The sequence below is a fragment of the Leptodactylus fuscus genome, chromosome 1 (assembly GCF_031893055.1).
Source record: "Leptodactylus fuscus isolate aLepFus1 chromosome 1, aLepFus1.hap2, whole genome shotgun sequence".
Lineage (NCBI taxonomy): Eukaryota > Metazoa > Chordata > Amphibia > Anura > Leptodactylidae > Leptodactylus > Leptodactylus fuscus.
Genome location: NC_134265.1, coordinates 217,978,960 through 217,999,162, shown reverse-complemented (window position 1 = coordinate 217,999,162; position 20,203 = coordinate 217,978,960). Strand labels below are relative to the sequence as shown.

General features: G+C 45.4%; 1 protein-coding gene across 1 annotated transcript in view; it reads right to left on the bottom strand.

Annotated features, from left to right (window-relative positions):
* Positions 1 to 19,732, bottom strand: part of PDE4C (phosphodiesterase 4C) — a 259,677-nt gene extending 239,945 nt beyond the window's left edge. The window contains exon 1 of the mRNA XM_075283034.1: positions 18,974 to 19,732. Within this exon, the coding sequence (XP_075139135.1) occupies positions 18,974 to 19,176 (203 nt within the window). The 5' untranslated portion in view covers positions 19,177 to 19,732. The remainder of the gene's footprint in view (positions 1 to 18,973) is intronic.
* Between the last annotated feature and the right edge of the window lie 471 nt (positions 19,733 to 20,203).

Genomic DNA, 20,203 nt, shown 5'->3' with positions numbered 1-20,203 from the left:
TTATTAAAGTATTTGTGTCTACAGAATTTCTAGATATAAATTTGGCCTAAGCCAGTATGCACTATATAAACAGTTTAGTCTCCTGCAACACAGGACGATAAAACTTACTTCCTTTACATTGGCTGTTTCCATTAGTCTCAGCCTGTGAAACTGCATATGCAGCCTATTTCTACTTCTTATATAAAACCAGTCTGTTTTATTTAGGCAATTGTTCATGTTCAATTCAATCTGGTGTTTTGATGGTCAATTGGAGGGGTATTTTATAACACTTGGTTAAGAGCCAGTATGAGAACTTTACTTTTATTACTCTTTGCAAAATTGCCAAAAATTCTATGCAAAAATATCTGACAAATTTCTATAGCTTTGATGCTGAACCTGCTTCTTTAAGCCTGGCTTGTATGATATTGCATGAGTTTAGAGTCTTTATCATGAAGTAGTTACTGATTTTGCTTACTTATACATGTAACCATTTACGTGTGCTTAACACATAAATACAATAAGATCCTAAACTTCAACGTCTTTCAGCAACAAGGGCATAAATTGCAGTTCAGAAATTTCTGCGAAAAAGTTGGTTATAAATGCAGTTACATCATTATAGTTTTTTGTCCCATATACTGGATCGCTGTACTATTACCTGAAAGTTAAAAAAAAAAAAAAAAAATTCCATTTGGCAAGTCATGTCTAAGGGTTCGTTCACGCTACCATTGTTAATGTCCATTGCTGACATCCATCAAAAGATGACAGAAACAGACATTAACTGTAGCAAGTAAGGGACACAGACGGAACTCTCTCTGTGTCTGTTCCCATTTACTCTAATGTAAACAACATAATGAACGCTGTCTTTCATCATGTTTAACTTTTGTAACGGAAGGAAATGCCCTGCATGTGTGACTTTTTTCTTTCAGAAAAGTAAAAAAAAACATGCTATACAGAAACATGCATAATCCCCTTTTCTTTTTAGGAGAAAGATAAAATAAATGAAAAAGGTTGGATGCATAAATCTGAACTAACTCAGAACAATGCAGTGCAGCTCCCTTGTATCTAATCCATGACAATCTTTTTCATTCAGTTTTAAATAAATAAGAGGAAAAAAATAAAAACAGCTGAACCCCAAGGCAGTACATCTGACCTACAGAATCCTGCTTGGTCTATGAGAAGTAACAAGCAACCAGCCAGTTCTTGAGTTCCACATTGTGAGATAAACCTGGGGCTCTAGCACCAGCTTTAATTTAGGTAAACATTAGAGATGAGCGAACAGTGTTCTATCGAACACATGTTCGATCGGATATCAGGGTGTTCGCCATGTTCGAATCGAATCGAACACCACGTGGTAAAGTGCGCCAAAATTCGATTCCCCTCCCACCTTCCCTGGCGCCTTTTTTGCACCAATAACAGCGCAGGGGAGGTGGGACAGGAACTACGACACTGGGGGCATTGAAAAAAATTGGAAAAAGTCATTGGCTGCCGAAATCAGGTGACCTCCATTTTAGACGAATAGTGGATTTCAAATCCGGGTCATATGAGAATGTGAACTTTGTGACTATGAGACAGGGATAGCTGTACAGGCAGGGATAGCTAGGGATAACCTTTATTTAGGGGGGAATGTTATTAAAAATAACTTTTTGGGGCTCTATCGGGTGTGTAATTGTGATTTTTGTGAGATAAACTTTTTCCCATAGGGATGCATTGGCCAACGCTGATTGGCCGAATTCCGTACTCTGGCCAATCAGTGCTGGCCAATGCATTCTATTAGCTTGATGAAGCAGAGTGTGCACAAGGGTTCAAGCGCACCCTCGGCTCTGATGTAGCAGAGCCGAGGCTGCACAAGGGTTCAAGCGCACCCTCGGCTCTGATGTAGGAGAGCCGAGGGTGCACTTGAACCCTTGTGCACCCTCAGCTCTGCTACATCAGAGCCGAGGGTGCGCTTGAACCCTTGTGCACACTCTGCTTCATCAAGCTAATAGAATGCATTGGCCAGCGCTGATTGGCCAATGTATTCTATTAGCCTGATGAAGTAGAGCTGAATGTGTGTGCTAAGCACACACATTCAGCTCTACTTCATCGGGCTAATAGAATGCATTGGCCAGCGCTGATTGGCCAGAGTACGGAACTCGACCAATCAGCGCTGGCTCTGCTGGAGGAGGCGGAGTCTAAGATCGCTCCACACCAGTCTCCATTCAGGTCCGACCTTAGACTCCGCCTCCTCCGGCAGAGCCAGCGCTGATTGGCCGAAGGCTGGCCAATGCATTCCTATGCGAATGCAGAGACTTAGCAGTGCTGAGTCAGTTTTGCTCAACTACACATCTGATGCACACTCGGCACTGCTACATCAGATGTAGCAATCTGATGTAGCAGAGCCGAGGGTGCACTAGAACCCCTGTGCAAACTCAGTTCACGCTAAAAGAATGCATTGGCCAGCGCTGATTGGCCAATGCATTCTATTAGCCCGATGAAGTAGAGCTGAATGTGTGTGCTAAGCACACACATTCAGCACTGCTTCATCACGCCAATACAATGCATTAGCCAGTGCTGATTGGCCAGAGTACGGAATTCGGCCAATCAGCGCTGGCTCTGCTGGAGGAGGCGGAGTCTAAGGTCGGACCTGAATGGAGACTGGTGTGGAGCGATCTTAGACTCCGCCTCCTCCAGCAGAGCCAGCGCTGATTGGTCGAGTTCCGTACTCTGGCCAATCAGCGCTGGCCAATGCATTCTATTAGCCCGATGAAGTAGAGCTGAATGTGTGTGCTTAGCACACACATTCAGCTCTACTTCATCAGGCTAATAGAATACATTGGCCAATCAGCGCTGGCCAATGCATTCTATTAGCTTGATGAAGCAGAGTGTGCACAAGGGTTCAAGCGCACCCTCGGCTCTGATGTAGCAGAGCTGAGGGTGCACAAGGGTTCAAGTGCACCCTCGGCTCTCCTACATCAGAGCCGAGGGTGCGCTTGAACCCTTGTGCAGCCTCGGCTCTGCTACATCAGAGCCGAGGGTGCGCTTGAACCCTTGTGCACACTCTGCTTCATCAAGCTAATAGAATGCATTGGCCAGCACTGATTGGCCAGAGTACGGAATTCGGCCAATCAGCGCTGGCTCTGCTGGAGGAGGCGGAGTCTAAGATCGCTCCACACCAGTCTCCATTCAGGTCCGACCTTAGACTCCGCCTCCTCCAGCAGAGCCAGCGCTGATTGGCCGAATTCCGTACTCTGGCCAATCAGCACTGGCTAATGCATTGTATTGGCGTGATGAAGCAGTGCTGAATGAGTGTGCTTAGCACACACATTCAGCTCTACTTCATCGGGCTAATAGAATGCATTGGCCAATCAGCGCTGGCCAATGCATTCTATTAGCGTGAACTGAGTTTGCACAGGGGTTCTAGTGCACCCTCGGCTCTGCTACATCAGATTGCTACATCTGATGTAGCAGTGCCGAGTGTGCATCAGATGTGTAGTTGAGCAAAACTGACTCAGCACTGCTAAGTCTGCATTCGCATAGGAATGCATTGGCCAGCCTTCGGCCAATCAGCGCTGGCTCTGCCGGAGGAGGCGGAGTCTAAGGTCGGACCTGAATGGAGACTGGTGTGGAGCGATCTTAGACTCCGCCTCCTCCAGCAGAGCCAGCGCTGATTGGTCGAGTTCCGTACTCTGGCCAATCAGCGCTGGCCAATGCATTCTATTAGCCCGATGAAGTAGAGCTGAATGTGTGTGCTTAGCACACACATTCAGCTCTACTTCATCAGGCTAATAGAATACATTGGCCAATCAGCGCTGGCCAATGCATTCTATTAGCTTGATGAAGCAGAGTGTGCACAAGGGTTCAAGCGCACCCTCGGCTCTGATGTAGCAGAGCTGAGGGTGCACAAGGGTTCAAGTGCACCCTCGGCTCTCCTACATCAGAGCCGAGGGTGCGCTTGAACCCTTGTGCAGCCTCGGCTCTGCTACATCAGAGCCGAGGGTGCGCTTGAACCCTTGTGCACACTCTGCTTCATCAAGCTAATAGAATGCATTGGCCAGCACTGATTGGCCAGAGTACGGAATTCGGCCAATCAGCGCTGGCTCTGCTGGAGGAGGCGGAGTCTAAGATCGCTCCACACCAGTCTCCATTCAGGTCCGACCTTAGACTCCGCCTCCTCCAGCAGAGCCAGCGCTGATTGGCCGAATTCCGTACTCTGGCCAATCAGCACTGGCTAATGCATTGTATTGGCGTGATGAAGCAGTGCTGAATGAGTGAGCTTAGCACACACATTCAGCTCTACTTCATCGGGCTAATAGAATGCATTGGCCAATCAGCGCTGGCCAATGCATTCTATTAGCGTGAACTGAGTTTGCACAGGGGTTCTAGTGCACCCTCGGCTCTGCTACATCAGATTGCTACATCTGATGTAGCAGTGCCGAGTGTGCATCAGATGTGTAGTTGAGCAAAACTGACTCAGCACTGCTAAGTCTGCATTCGCATAGGAATGCATTGGCCAGCCTTCGGCCAATCAGCGCTGGCTCTGCCGGAGGAGGCGGAGTCTAAGGTCGGACCTGAATGGAGACTGGTGTGGAGCGATCTTAGACTCCGCCTCCTCCAGCAGAGCCAGCGCTGATTGGCCGAATTCCGTACTCTGGCCAATCAGCACTGGCTAATGCATTGTATTGGCGTGATGAAGCAGTGCTGAATGTGTGTGCTTAGCACACACATTCAGCTCTACTTCATCGGGCTAATAGAATGCATTGGCCAGCGCTGATTGGCCAGAGTACGGAATTCGGCCAATCAGCGCTGGCTCTGCTGGAGGAGGCGGAGTCTAAGATCGCTCCACACCAGTCTCCATTCAGGTCCGACCTTAGACTCCGCCTCCTCCAGCAGAGCCAGCGCTGATTGGCCGAATTCCGTACTCTGGCCAATCAGCACTGGCTAATGCATTGTATTGGCTTGATGAAGCAGTGCTGAATGTGTGTGCTTAGCACACACATTCAGCTCTACTTCATCGGGCTAATAGAATGCATTGGCCAGCGCTGATTGGCCGAATTCCGTACTCTGGCCAATCAGCACTGGCTAATGCATTGTATTGGCGTGATGAAGCAGTGCTGAATGTGTGTGCTTAGCACACACATTCAGCTCTACTTCATCGGGCTAATAGAATGCATTGGCCAATCAGCGCTGGCCAATGCATTCTATTAGCGTGAACTGAGTTTGCACAGGGGTTCTAGTGCACCCTCGGCTCTGCTACATCAGATTGCTACATCTGATGTAGCAGTGCCGAGTGTGCATCAGATGTGTAGTTGAGCAAAACTGACTCAGCACTGCTAAGTCTGCATTCGCATAGGAATGCATTGGCCAGCCTTCGGCCAATCAGCGCTGGCTCTGCCGGAGGAGGCGGAGTCTAAGGTCGGACCTGAATGGAGACTGGTGTGGAGCGATCTTAGACTCCGCCTCCTCCAGCAGAGCCAGCGCTGATTGGTCGAGTTCCGTACTCTGGCCAATCAGCACTGGCCAATGCATTTCTATGGGGAAAAGTTAGCTTGCGAAAATCGCAAACTGACAGGGATTTCCATGAAATAAAGTGACTTTTATGCCCCCAGACATGCTTCCCCTGCTGTCCCAGTGTCATTCCAGGGTGTTGGTATCATTTCCTGGGGTGTCATAGTGGACTTGGTGACCCTCCAGACACGAATTTGGGTTTCCCCCTTAACGAGTTTATGTTCCCCATAGACTATAATGGGGTTCGAAACCCATTCGAACACTCGAACAGTGAGCGGCTGTTCGAATCGAATTTCGAACCTCGAACATTTTAGTGTTCGCTCATCTCTAGTAAACATCCATTTTTATTAGAAATACTGTACCTATTAGGAGGCTAACAGCTAAGCTGCATGAATGTGCTTTCTGTGAGCCCCTGCTACTAACCCGGCTAAACAGAAGTCTAAGTCCTGAAATCTGACCAAAAAACACTGCAACACATCCCAGGTTATCCCCCTGAATCCATGTCAGCTACACAGGGGTCCAGAAAGGACCAACCAAATCCATCAGGATTGGGCAGAAGATCAAGATATTGGGTGAGCGTTGGTCATTATGCCCAATCCTGCTGGATTTGGTTGGTCCATTCAGGTTTCCTGTCTCGACGACTTAGTGACGGATCTCCAGCTGCTGCCCTGCCGGATGGATTGATTTATTTTCTACATGCTATTAGGTTGTTGTGACTTCCTCACAACCTAAAAAGGTGAGCAGGCATTTATGACTGTGATGCTGCCATGGACCTAAATGATATAATACGAGGACCAGCTCGGTGATTTCTCTCTTGTGTTTTACAGCTACACAGGGGTGACCTTAGTTGCTCACCAACCCGCTTGGTGAGCCTTGACTCCTCTCTATCTAGACTCCTGCTACATGCAGTCAGTTGCCATCTTCTTCACTCCAAATGCTCCCTGCAGACCAGCAGCTTTACCATTGCCTATGCTGTCTGAAGAAAAGGCCTACTTCTGTACAGCTCCTCCACCCGCAGAGGAGCTACAAGATTACCATGCCAGACTCTGCCTTCTGCCTATTGGGTACCGCTTCCCATCTATGATTGACTCTCATCACATCAGATGTGACAGATCAGACCTGGCACCTGCATTGCAACCCTCCTCACAACAGGCCGCCGACTCCAGCTTGTCAGTGAGAGAAGAACAGAAAGGGTGTGGGTCTCTCCAAGAACTGGGTAGTGAGCCCCGGCGCATTTGGACTCCAACTCACCTCACCACTCCTTCCAGGGGACCTGCACAACAGTAGTACAGTAGTCAGGGTCCACGCTAGCACGGTACCAGCTGGACGCCTAGTACCAGCAGTAATCCCGTGACATCCCTCCTACTACTCCTCCGGGCAGCTCTCCCTTGTACCCACACTCCCCCCCCCTCTACAAAATATCCAACTACTGACTGGGAACTGTCTTCCTTCATACTTGCTGGTTCCTTCAGTATAATGAACCAGTCTTAAACCCCAACTTAAACCCCGGACTTTCTGTATACTTTTTCTGTGTTTGACATCATTACACCTACAATTCATCTTTTCCCTCAGTGGCTCTATTGCCCTCAGCAATATCCCTCCTAGGCTGCTGATACACTTCCATCAGATCAATGTAGCTGGGAGCCCCTCTTGCCTCCTCGACATCCTGCCAGTCAACATACCAATGACTAACTAGGCCATCAGTTGTCTCTGGAGACCTCAAACAGATGACATTTCTACACTAACCATTCTGAACCATGGTAAAGGCGGGTGGCAAACATCCATGGGACTCTCAGACCTTAGCAAAACAGCCAAATTCCCAAGAAGACCTAAATATTACATGAAAAAACAGTCCTCTGCTCAGGCTAAAATGGTCGCTGTGGCACAATCTGAACTTGAGGACAAGAACTCTGGTCTCAGATGGTGACAGTGAAGAGGAAGCCTCTGCACCCTCAGATGATCTTTCCTTATCTTGCAACTTCTTTAAGCAAGTATTGTCCAGCATACATTAAGAAAGACATGCTATATTGGGCAAAGAGTAGAAAGTCTGGAAGCCGCCAATTCGTCATTTCTGGAATAGAAAAGAAAAGGGGCAGACTCAACATGTGGAGTGTCCCAGAAACTGTAATAAACTAAGCTATCCCCTGCACCGTTCGCCAAGTCTGCCTCACACTACTTTACGAGGACAAAGCCTCATCCAGTGGCGGATCCAGGGTTTGCGGGGCCCTGGGCAATTGACTTTGGCGGGGCCCTACGCGCAGCGCGCCGCAGCAAATTAGGCCCCTCCCACTTTTATGTTGACTCCGCCCATTCTCATTCATTTTCATTGTGATTCCACACAGTATAATCCTCCTACAGTCACCCGTAAATTATATGTCCCCCCTCCATCTCTCCCCCATTTTCATATACACCCTTCATCTACCCCTAGTTTCATGTCCCCCCCTCTATCTCTGTCCCCAGTTTCATGCCATTCTCCCCCTTTATCTGCCCACAGTTTCATGTCCCCCCCATCTCTGCCCCAGTGTCATGCCGTTCTCCCCCCATCTGCCCCAATGTCATGCCATTCTACCCCCCTTCATCTGCCCCATTGTCATGCCATTCTCCCCCCCTTCATCTGCCCCAGTGTCATGCCATCCCCCCTTCATCTGCCCCAGTATCATGCCATTCTCCCCCCCTTCATTTGCCCCAGTGTCATGTGGTTCTCGCCCCTTCATCTGCCCCAGTGTCATGCTGTTCTCCCCCCTCCATCCACCCCAGTGTCATGCTATTCTCCCCCCTTCATCTGCCTCAGTGTCATGCCGTTCTCCCCCCCCCTTCATTTGCCACAGTGTCATGCTGTTCTCTCCCCCTCCATCTGCCCCAGTGTCATGCCGTTCTCCCACCCCTTCATTTGCCATCGTGACAGGCAAGTGCCGGGGGGCCCCCAGAAGCTCTGTGGGCCCCGGCACTTGCCCGACTATGCCGAGGCTGACCGGGACCATTTTGTTAGGGCCGGGCCGTGGGGCCCCGGGCGGTTGCCCGGCCCTGGATCCGCCCCTGGCCTCATCCATGATAAGAGAGCCTATTGTGCACTGTACCTGAAAACCAAGCTCATTGAACCATCGAGAGATATGATTTGTCACTTCCTTAATTTCCAGGACAAGGAAGAACATCTCACCAAGGCCAGGAGAGTCAGACTCTCTCAGTTACGAGTCCTCACAGATCTCCATCTTCCAGGACTTGTCCCCAAAGATCTCAAAAGCTTACGGGTGGACTTTCCCCTTTGGTATCTCCTTCCTCCACTCAGTCCACCGCATCACCAACATTGTCACTTTGCCACTCCTGGCTACACCACCACCCTGGGAACAGATAACCCCCACTCGGCTAATTCACCGACCGCCTAGATGCCTCTCCATTTTTCTGAGATTTTTCTTCAGCAGCTCCTAGATTACTACTCCTATTGTTGCACTTTACTTGTTTGAGGTACTGATATCCAGGACTTGCTGACTGCTGCAGAAGCCAGTGAGTGCCCCATGTTATAAGACACTATTCCACTATTCAAGTGCTGGTGCTCTCTTCAAAAGGATTTGGGTAAGTGTTCCTTGTAACTGTATTTCTATTTCAGGTTATCCCACCTTCCCCATGCTGGACTAGAGATCTGCTGGACACCAAACATGTTTGACGTTCAAACATTTTATTTTATTGTGACTGGTTATGCATTAAGCTGTTTATGGTCTTCTACTATTTAATTGCTTAACTTAATGAGCCACACTAATCCAATTTACTTCTGGTAGGGGACACTCCGTGGAGCCCCGACATGTACTTACTCACCCTTTCCAAATGTTTGGCCTACCTCTCACTGGCCCATGCACACCTGAATTGAGGTTTGAGAGGTCTGAACATCCCTCAAAAACGCTCTTAGATTCTCACTCATGTCCGCAAACAGAAAGTTTCTGAAGTAATGTTCCAAGCCACACACTTTAATACAGGGAAAATTTCCCACCTCCCCACCCAGGACTATACATCATGGTTTTACAGTATGTACAGTACACCAAATCGGCCAGAGGAGTAAGCATAGCTGTCTTTAGACACATACCCTTCTACCTCAAAGCGCAACTCCATGACCCTGAGGAATGTTACATTTTTAATATAGGCCTCATTGCGAACTCAGTCTATACATTTATCCTTTCTAAACCAATCCCAGGTCCCATGAATTGTCAGAACTCTAAATCTCTTAAGGGCACACTAATAACCAGGGGCGAGAGAAATTTACCACTGAACCCTATCCTAGACCTTACCAGACTTTAGAACACCCCCTATTGCTCCCTAGCTAACCTACCAAGACACTAACCAATCTCCACCTGATTGATACATGGTAGTAGACCCAGCCCTCCTACACTTTTCCTCCATACACAACTCATACGACAGACGTCATTACCTCTTTCCCCAACAAAAATCTTTCGATTTAGTGTTTGATACAACATGCAACATCCTACTGTCCAACCATTCCCCTGTATTTAATAAATTTCTTACAATTGCTTTGGGTGACATTCTGAAAGAGGACTGGTATTGGAAATTAAATGACACAATACTAAGCAGTCTAACCAACGCACATAAAATTAATATCATTCTCCAACAATATTTCGCCTCAAACTATTGTCAATGTCTCTGACCCTAGTCTATGGGAGGAACACAATATTGTAGTCAGGGGAGTGTTACTATCACTGAACACCTTTGTTAAGAAAGGAAAAAGACCCTCAATAACCTTTTGTCCTGCATCTTGGTGTTAGAATGCACTCACAAACGGACACAAGCACAGAATACGCTTCATGAACTCATTCCAACTAGGGACAGAGTTAAAGATAAATGTTCGCTCGTTCAAACTGCACCAAACCTCAAGGTGTAAATTTTATACCCATGGCAATAGGGGGAACAAGATTATGTCTGCCCTTGTCCACAAATGAAAAGACCAATCATTCACAAAAGAAATAACTTGCGCCAACTGTGACACTGTCAACACCACAGAAAACATTGTCGATGCTTTCCACAACTTTTTATCAGAAACTCTATAACCTCGATGCGTCACCTGATGCCACCTCCCCTAACTCGCTTCAGATGAATTGAATTTAATCAACTCTTTTCTTGACTCAGTACTGCTCCCAAGGCTCGGCAATGAAGATGGCCTCCCATTGTTGGGCCCTTTCAACAATGAGGAATTGGCCAAAGTACTATCCGCTATCCCGGCAGGAAAAAGCCCAGGGCCAGATAAGCTCCAATAAAGTATTATAAGACATTCCAATCAGTACTGTTACCACATTTTACCTCTCTGTGTAACTCCTTCTACAATGGTCATCACCTACCTCCTCAATCTTTAGAAACCTTCATCACTATTCTTCTCAGAGAAGGTAATCTGAAAATGTGTGGTAGCTATAGGCCTATATCCTTAATCAATTTTGACTTTAAAGAGGACCTTTCATGTCCTCATGAATCTGCGGTTTTATATACCACTAAAGTGCACTGACTTCAGGTATGTGCCCCGTTAATGTCGGCACCAATGTTTCCCCAGTGTCAGAAGGCCATTCCATATAGCTCAGCGTCATCGCTGGGCTGTGAGGAATGCCCCTCTGACTGTACTCTAACATAGCCTGGTACTGTCAGAGGGTGCTTTCCTCACAGCCCAACGATGTCGGCTTTCTAATGGTATATAAAACCGTGCATTATTCATCAGGACAGGAAAGGTCCACTTTAAATAGTGGGCAAAATCCTAAGGGTATGTTCACATGGCGGAAAATGGATTCCGCGTGTGAACATACTGCGAGGCTAGCTGCAACGGAATCCTGAGGCAGTGAACCAGCATCTTGTCGCTGCCCTATGGAGAACAGTAGCGTACTGCGCATCCACGCATAGGCGGCCTCCAAAAAAATTGGACGCCGGCCGGCCTGTGCACTCGGCTTTGCCTGGGTCTCGATGGCAGAGCTGACTGCGCAGGTGCACAAGTCTGACCCCAGCCAGAAAAAAGAAGATGAAGAGGCGGTTGCTGCTGAAGATGGAGGCGTCACTGCAGAGAGTTCTCTTACACCATTGGGGACGCCCCTAGTGCTGTTTGAGCGCTGGGGCCCGCCCCCAGTGCTGCGAGAGAACTCATTTGCATACGGAGAAAAAACGGATTTTTCACCGAACGGCAGGCCGGAGACGACTTATAAAGGTAAAAGACAAAATAGCATTTGTTAAGGCTATTCCGACGTGTCAACTAGAAAAAAAAAGTGTTTAAATGATAGGATCCCTTTAAAAAAAAATGAAAAAAGCCTGTAAAAAGCCACACAAGTGCATGTTTTCTCTATTTTCATTCCATTCTGAATTTTTTTCCAGCTTCCCAGTACATTGTACAGAATAATAAACTGTATCATTATGAAGAAAAATTTGTTCCACAAACACTAAGCCCTCAAATGGCTCTGTGAATAGAAAAATAAAAATGTTATGGGGTTTGGAAGGTGGGGATTCAAAAATTTTAATTGTTTAGGTGTTACTGGTTCTCATCACTAATCCCGCACCCTTGTTACCCCATTTCTCAAACCTGTTCTACACAGTTGGTCGTTTCCAACCTTAAGATAAGCTTTAGCAAGTACGAAATCTTGAATATTACCTTAAAAAAAGAACCTACAATGTCATACTTAAAAATGAACTCACCATACCATTGATATCAAATATCTTGGAGTATGGATTCCCCAAGACCTGGCCACCTTATTTGCCCTCAACTATAGCTCTCTTCTTCAAGACATTCAGAAAACTGACAAAACAAGATACCATATGTTTTGTGGCTCAGCGGGTAAAAAACATTTTAAAAACATATATCCTCCCCAAACTGCTGAGTACACATGCTGAGTACAATTCCCATATGGTTCCCCAGATCCAATGTGGCTCGGTGCATATTGTGTTTCCCTGCCGCAGACGTTATAAGGCTAACAGCTCCAGGCTGCACTATAGTATTTAACCTCTATCTGTGTCCTAAGGACACGGATAGAGGTGAACTCATTGGCTGCCGCCCGAAACAGCAGGACATCACCCATACCTCCCAACCGTCCCGATTTCCGCGGGACATTCACGACATTGGGTGACATGTCCAGCGGTCCCGGTTGGAGAGAGGTATGTCCCGATTTCAACTCAGATCTGCGTCCAGAGGACGCAGATCTGAGTTGAACACATATGCGGCTGAAGCAAGGAGCTGACACAGGTCAGCTCCTCGCTTCGCCGCTGCGCGCCTCTCTCGCTGACACATGCGGCTGAAGCGAGGAGCTGACACAGGTCTGCTCCTCGCTTCGCCGCTGCATGCCTCTCTCGCTGACACATGCGGCTGAAGGAAGGAGCTGACACAGGGCAGCTCCTCGACACATATGCGGCTGAAGCGAGGAGCTGACCTGTGTCAGCTCCTCGCTTCGCTGCTGCCGCCGGCTCCTGGCTTGTAGACGCGACTACAAGCCAGGAGCGGTGGCAGCGGCGAAGCGAGGAGCTGACACAGGTCAGCTCCTCACTTCAGCCGCATATGTGTCAGCAAGAGAGACACGCAGCGGCGAAGCGAGGAGCTGACCTGTGTCAGCTCCTTCCTTCAGCCGCATGTGTCAGCGAGAGAGGCACGCAGAGAGTGGCGAGGGAGCGGAGGAGAAGGTAAGTTTAATGTGGAGGTGGAACGTGAATCTGGGGGCAGATGAAGGAGAGGACGGCATGACACTGGGGGCAGAGATGGAGAGGACGGCATGACACTGGGGGCAGAGATGGAGAGGATGGCATGACACTGGGGGCAGAGATGGAGAGGACAGCATGACACTGGGGGCAGAGATGGAGAGGACAGCATGACACTGGGGGCAGAGATGGGGTACATGAATCTGGGGGCAGAGATGGAGGGACATGAATCTGGGGGCAGAGATGGAGGGGACATGAAACTGGGGGCAGAGATGTGGGGACATGAATCTGGGGGCAGAGATGGAAGGGGGACATGAAACTGGGGGCAGATGAAGGGTGTATATGAAACTGGGGGAGAGATAGAGGGGGGACATATAATTTACAGGTGACTGTAGGAGGATTATACTGTGTGCAGGCACATGAAAATTAATGAGTGGGCGGAGTCAACACAAAAGTGGGCGGGGCTAAATTTGTGCACCGCACATTTTATCCCTCTTTCAGTTCTTCAAAAGTTGGGAGGTATGCATCATCCGAAATGTGGGATTTTCCCACTCGATCCAGCCCGGCTGAGGGGGCCACTGCAACCATAGGGCCAGGTGCAGCTGGCATCGTTGCGCTTATGGTTAAAGGGGACCTAGCACCACACATTGCCATGTGACTAACACCTTATACAAGATTTATCTATGTACATTTGAAATGCCGTGCATGTATATATTTTTGTGTGGTTGCTTTATTAAAGGGGCTCTATCATTGGGAAAAGTCATTTTTGGCTAAGCACAAACTTGAATAGCCTTTAAAAGGATATTCCACATGTACCTTTTGTATGTAAATTGCCTCAGTAGTTTTTGAATAAGTCAGTTTTTATTCATATGCCAATTAGCCTTCTCCGGAAGTGTCTGTGATCACCGTCTGCTATTCTCTATGTGTGTGAGAGCAGAGAGATGAGTCATCAGCACAACAGCCTCTCTGCTCTCATACACATAGTGAATAGAGGGTGCACACAGACACTTTCGGAGTGCACGGAGAAGGCTAATTAGCATATAAATAAAAACAGACTTATTCAAAACTACTGAGACAATTTACATAGGTGTGGAATAGCCTTTCTAAAAGCTATGCAAGTATGTGCTTAGCTAAAGATGACTTTTCCCAATGATAGAGCCCCTTTAACATTGTACACCTGTGGTCTCTCCTCTTCACACTGTACACTACTGACTTTAGGTGCAACTCATCTAGCTGTTACTTACAAAAGTACTCCAATGACTCTGGAATAGTAGGCCTCATCACAGACGGAGACGACATGGCATACAGAGACTTAAACTGGGATTTTGTGGAATGGTGCCAGCGAAGCCACCTCAGGATTAATGCTGGGAAGACCAAGGAGATGGTGGTAGACTTCAGTAAGCAGAGACGATTTTGAATCTGTTGTACCTCCAGGGGACAGTCATTAAGATAGCCAAGACCTATAAGTACTTTGGTGTGCTCCTCAATAATAAGCTGGACTGGGCTGATCACCTGAATGCACTGCACAGAAAGGGTCACAGCAAGCTCTACCTGCTCAGGAGGCTGAGGGCCTTTGGAGTTCAAGGGCCACTTCTTAAGGCCTTTTTCAAACTCTGTAGTAGCATCAGCCATCTTCTTCGGAGTGGCCTACTGGGGGAGTAGCATACCAGCCAGGGACAGAAATAGACTTGACAAGCTGGTTACAATGGTCAGCTCTGTCCTGGGGAGCCCCCTTGACCCAGTACAGATGGTGGGTGACAGAAGTCCATGGTGAGCTCCATGTTGAAGAATAACTCCCATCACATGCATGTGACCGTGATAGCACTGGGCAGTACTGTCAGTGACCAACTGCTTCACCCCAAGTGTGAGAAGGAGCGTTAATGGAGGTCCTTCCTCCCAACCGTGGTTAGGCTGTATAATCTACATCAGGCTAAGTGATGATCACTCTGCGCAGAGAACTAAATGATCCTGAAGTTTTTCTATCTTTTCTATCTGCTATTCTGAGCTTTGAATGTGTTTTTTTTTTCTTGTATAACTGTATTATCTATGCTGTTGTAACACACTGAATTTCCCCATGGTGGAACTATTAAAGGATTATCTCTTTTTATCATATGCTGCATGGCCTTGCCTGTATTCTGCACAAAACAATGGTTTCATCTGGCATCAGGTAAATGTGGTCTTTTTTCAGAGAAATGGAGATTTTCTGCTGCATGAAATTTTGCAGTTTTTCAGTCCTTTGGAAAGATATCTTAATAACTTATTCACTTAGGTCTCATGCACATGACCGTGTTTTATTGTAACCTTGTTTTTCACTACTAGCACACTTAACCATTTATTCATGTATTACAAAGCTCAGGAGATGTCCTATTCTTGTCCAGTGAGAGCAATGAATGGGGCCATAGAGGCATGGGCAGCACATTAATATCATTGATGTGCTGTTCAATCATGGCATGGCTACATTCAAGAGGTCATCTGCAAAGTTAAAATAGATGGCCATAAATATTGGAAAGGTAGATAACCCCTGTAATAATTCTCCAAGAAAACTTAATTGTGCACGTATTGGGATACTAAGACAAATATTGGTCCCTCAGTAAGGAATTGGGGATACTGGATTTCCTGGTTTTTGAAAACTTTTCTCAGAAACTGATGAAAGGCTCACAACCAAGGTAAAAAGCAAGTCACATATAAGTGGTGCATAAGATATTTTTTTTACAATGGTCATAGATGTGAAATATTAGAGAAAAAAAAGCATATTGTGTTGCAATTAAAAAGAAAATGCATTGTGTCCCCTTATTAAAATGCCCCAAATGTGACCTAATTATATAAAAAAGTACCTGCTACACCAGCATATAATACTCAACTTTCAACATTCCCCTTAGGTGCTGACCCCGAGGAAGAACGCAGGTGGTGCAACGCAGTAGTACCACTGTTTGTATCACAAGAAGGTGATTGATGGTGCATGGTGCCTAGCAAGAGTCTTTTGCACCTAGTTTAGCCAATGCTCCAAAGGTCCAAGTTTTAGGGTCCATTCACACAGTGTTTTTGGGCGCTGATTTTGACGCTGAATCCACGTCAGAATCCACGTGGAAAAAACGCCTCCCCATAAAATTCTATGGGTTCCGCTCACTTTATTTTTTCCACTCGCAAAATTTTTTCCACTAGCGGAAAAAAAACTTCCTTCAGGCAGACTCCACCTGCAAAAACCAACGTAGTTGGGAGGTGGAAAATCCATGTCACGGATTTGGGTGCAGAATTGCCCAAAACCGCATGGAAAAAACGGTAGCGGTTATTTCAAGGTCCATATACTATGCTGGAGGAAAAAAAATCAAAAACTAAAAAAGCCTCAAAAAACGGTCCACGAACTGCTTTAAAAAACATTTCCTAATTCCTGAAGTGGATTTTTTCCTTGACAAAATCCTCGTCAAAAAGCTCCGTGTGAATGGGCCAACATAATTTCCGAACTATTTATATGCTGTTGTAGAACCTAAATAAAGGTCATAGCGAATATTTTTTTTTGTGTGTATGTGTCAAAATGCAATATTGCTGCCTGTAATCTGTATGCAAATGAGATGTTTGGTGCAACTGGAATATGGCTACCACAGTCCCTATTTTTGCTCGTAGCCACTGCACATTGGGAACTGTCAATCTTTAATTTAGGGGGTGACGCTGGATGGAAATCACAGGTGAAAAAATGGGTACTCTGGCAGGTACACCCGCACCTCACTGAACAACTCATTAGCATATGGATTATAATAGTTTTTCTTGGCAGCAAGATTGCACTTTGACACGAGGTATGCATATAAATGGTTTACAAGAGCTTTTGGTAGTGGTAGACTGCCTTTAAAAAAAGGAGATGGAATTGTTAGTTTACTGGTTTCTCTTCCTGACAAAGATTTTATCTAAACAAAACACATAAAAATAAGTCACTGCCATTTTATGAAACACTATTAACATTGCCAAATGTGACTATCCACACGCCTTCTGTTAGGCACAAATCCTTTGTTATATAATAAACTAATTATGATTTGGCCTAAAATAATATTCAGGCAAAGCATTTGAAACTATACTTGTATTTCATATTCCCTGTGTTTGCTTTTGTATTACTGGTCAGGCATCACTGATAGCTCAGTAAACATTGAGGCAAGCTCAGCTGGCAGGCCTCGGTTAAGGAAACCCTTTCTTTACCTAAGGATTGCAAGGTGAGCAGGAAACCTGTGCTGTACAAGGCATCAACAAATTACAGCACCACAGTTTGTCAACAGAGATATGAAGACATTTTGAAGAGCAAGATGAATAAGCTAGCTGTTATGTTCAGATCACAATTAATGTGATGCTGAAAATATGTTGTAAATATAATAGGAATGATACTTACAGACCACAGTAGCTCTGACACAAAGTATGTCTGGAGGACTTGAGAAGCAGATGACACGAGGTCTAACATAAAAGACCACTGACAAAGTGGAAGAACTGGAATTTGGGGAAGTTACTATAGGTTTAGGGTTAAAAAAAGAATTCAACCTATTAGTCCACAATTAATTTTCCTCTTCCTTTTGTAACATAAGCCTGGGGATGACTAACCACCGCCCGGGAGATAAGATTCTACAGACCACAATCCAGATAAACTTTTGGGGTACTGTGCAACTGTATAAAACTAGTTTTTCAGCACTTCCATGCTTGGATTTAGCGTTCCACAGAAAGGAGTTGAGGGTTACTGTACATATTTTAGTTATGAGGCTTCCTTCCTATTGTACAATTATTTATCACAATATCTAATACAACATCCCTAGTGAAAGCCAATGAACCTTTGAAAAGCAAAAAGAACCTGATAAGTGAAATCTGATAGATTGTAATGGGCAACTACTCAATTTTTAACTGTGCACTAGTTATGATACATGGTAATACATATTTTATATCTGTGGTCACATGACATGAAGGATCTAATGATCGTGAACATATGATGATGATGAGGCACATTCCCTAACAAAATTACAACACAACAAACTGGTTGAATTTATGCTCATAGGTCACAAGTCACCCAGGACTTTGCCATCATAAGAAACTTGCTTGCAAGCAGTCTGTAATTTTGTCACATTTTTTTTAACAGCCAAAACGAAACTTTAAAATAGTAGCGCAACAAGTTTTAGACAAATTGCACAAGTCATTGTGCAGCCCTAGCCTAAAGAAACAAAGTGATAGATTGTATTGTATGTTTTAGGTGCATTCAATTATTAAGAGCATTTACCCTACATTAAAATAAAACAAATAGCTTTTGCATACATTTAAGTAATACCTGGAACCTCCCTGCAGATACAAGGTTTGCTATATTGTGCAACAACTTATGCTAATATACCAAGCCCTGTATGTGTATGTATGTGATATGTGCTCTCCAAAAAGTATGAGGAACATTAGCTGTAAATGAACAAGGATAATAAATGAAAGAGTAAAAGCTAGATCACACTACATTTTATATCATGATATAAATAGATTATATAAGGGTCAAGTGTAAGATCCAGTTAGGTACACTATAACTTCAATGATAATGGTTTTTATGTCTAGACTTGCCCTGGGAATTTAAGTAGTTTTTGTAACTAATGTTGAGTCAAAAAACATAAAAGAGGAAAGCAATGCATTCAGATGCAATGTTAGTAGCAGTTTTAGAAGACTAAGTCAATAACCATAACTGTCACTATTTATCATTTCTTATCAAAATACGGCCTGTTACTAAAAGCACCCAGTGATTTCCAGGGATGTTGCCTTATATTCATATGGGATGTGCAAGGTCAGTCATAAGACAAATCCCCTTTCTAGGAGTAAATAGATTCCTTAAGTATAATATGTATAACAGTGTATTTACCATGGTGCATGTGCAACTGTAAATCTTCTCTGCATTCGATTATTCCGACTCATGAGAAGTTTGCGGAGAAGAAGCGGAGAATTACGTGGTGAGTTACGTGGAGAGCTGAGAGGAGAACTCAGAGGAGAACTCCTGGGGGATCCATGTGGAGATTTGTGAAGAACATTTCTCTGAGGAGAAGAACTTCTTGGTGGCACCTGCATTTTGTTTTCCTATACAGGTAAAATGGAAGAGGAGCTCACTTTAAAGTCCAGTGGTTGAATTCTTAGCTATTTGGAGCAGAAGATGAACTACAGTGAAATATTTTCGGATCGGCTGCCTTGTCTGCGGTCTCGACATGCATACATTAGTGGTTGTATCCTAAGCCAGTTCCAAGTCAAGCATTAATTACAGGTTGTGCAGATCTCCTGAAGAGCCTGTTCTTTCTGTAGATCTCTACTAGCAGCAGAGATCAAGTTTCTTTTCTTCCTCTTAAGTCAGAACCGCAGATCCTTCATGTGGATTTCAGTTATTAGATTTGCTTATTACAGGAGTCAGAGAAAGCTTTCCAGTGGCAGGGTAAGCCATAAAATCCGAAGTCTAAACTTAACAAATTTTCAGCAGGAACTATCTTTTTCAAGCCTCAGGACAACAGTTAGAGTATCATTTCTTCAGTGGAAAAGTCAAAGTACATGTTGTCCGCAGCTAGTGCACTCTTCCTCTCCAGTACACAGACAGCTACAGATCGGATCCTGTTGCAGTTTGTTTATCCATGCTGTCTCCAGCAGTCTCAGCCAACCCTACATTAGTTACCTAGCTCTCTTCCTTCCTCATGAACTCTGGCTGGGACTGGCAGGACTTAGGGAAACCCACAGAGGCTATCAAGCCTTGTAGAAAAAGTTAACAGAATAAATAAGTGTCTAACTGTATATCATCAGAAAGTATTACTAGATTTATTCAATGACATAACTAAAGTCCATCATATATTTCAATGAAATTCTGTTGGTACGGTAATGCGTAGTACCTATTGTTTTTAAATTAGTCTTTTTCTTTCTGAGTATATGGGGTTAAATGGGGCCTTAACCTAAAAGCGATATTCAACATTACTTAAAGCAAACCTGTCACCAGGAAAATGCAGTGTAACCAGTAGGCATCAGAGACAGAGCAGGAGGAGTCACAGAGCAGGAAAAGATTGCAACTTCTGATCTATTCATTGAAACCTCTGCTCTTTATAAGTCAAAGAGGCAGTCT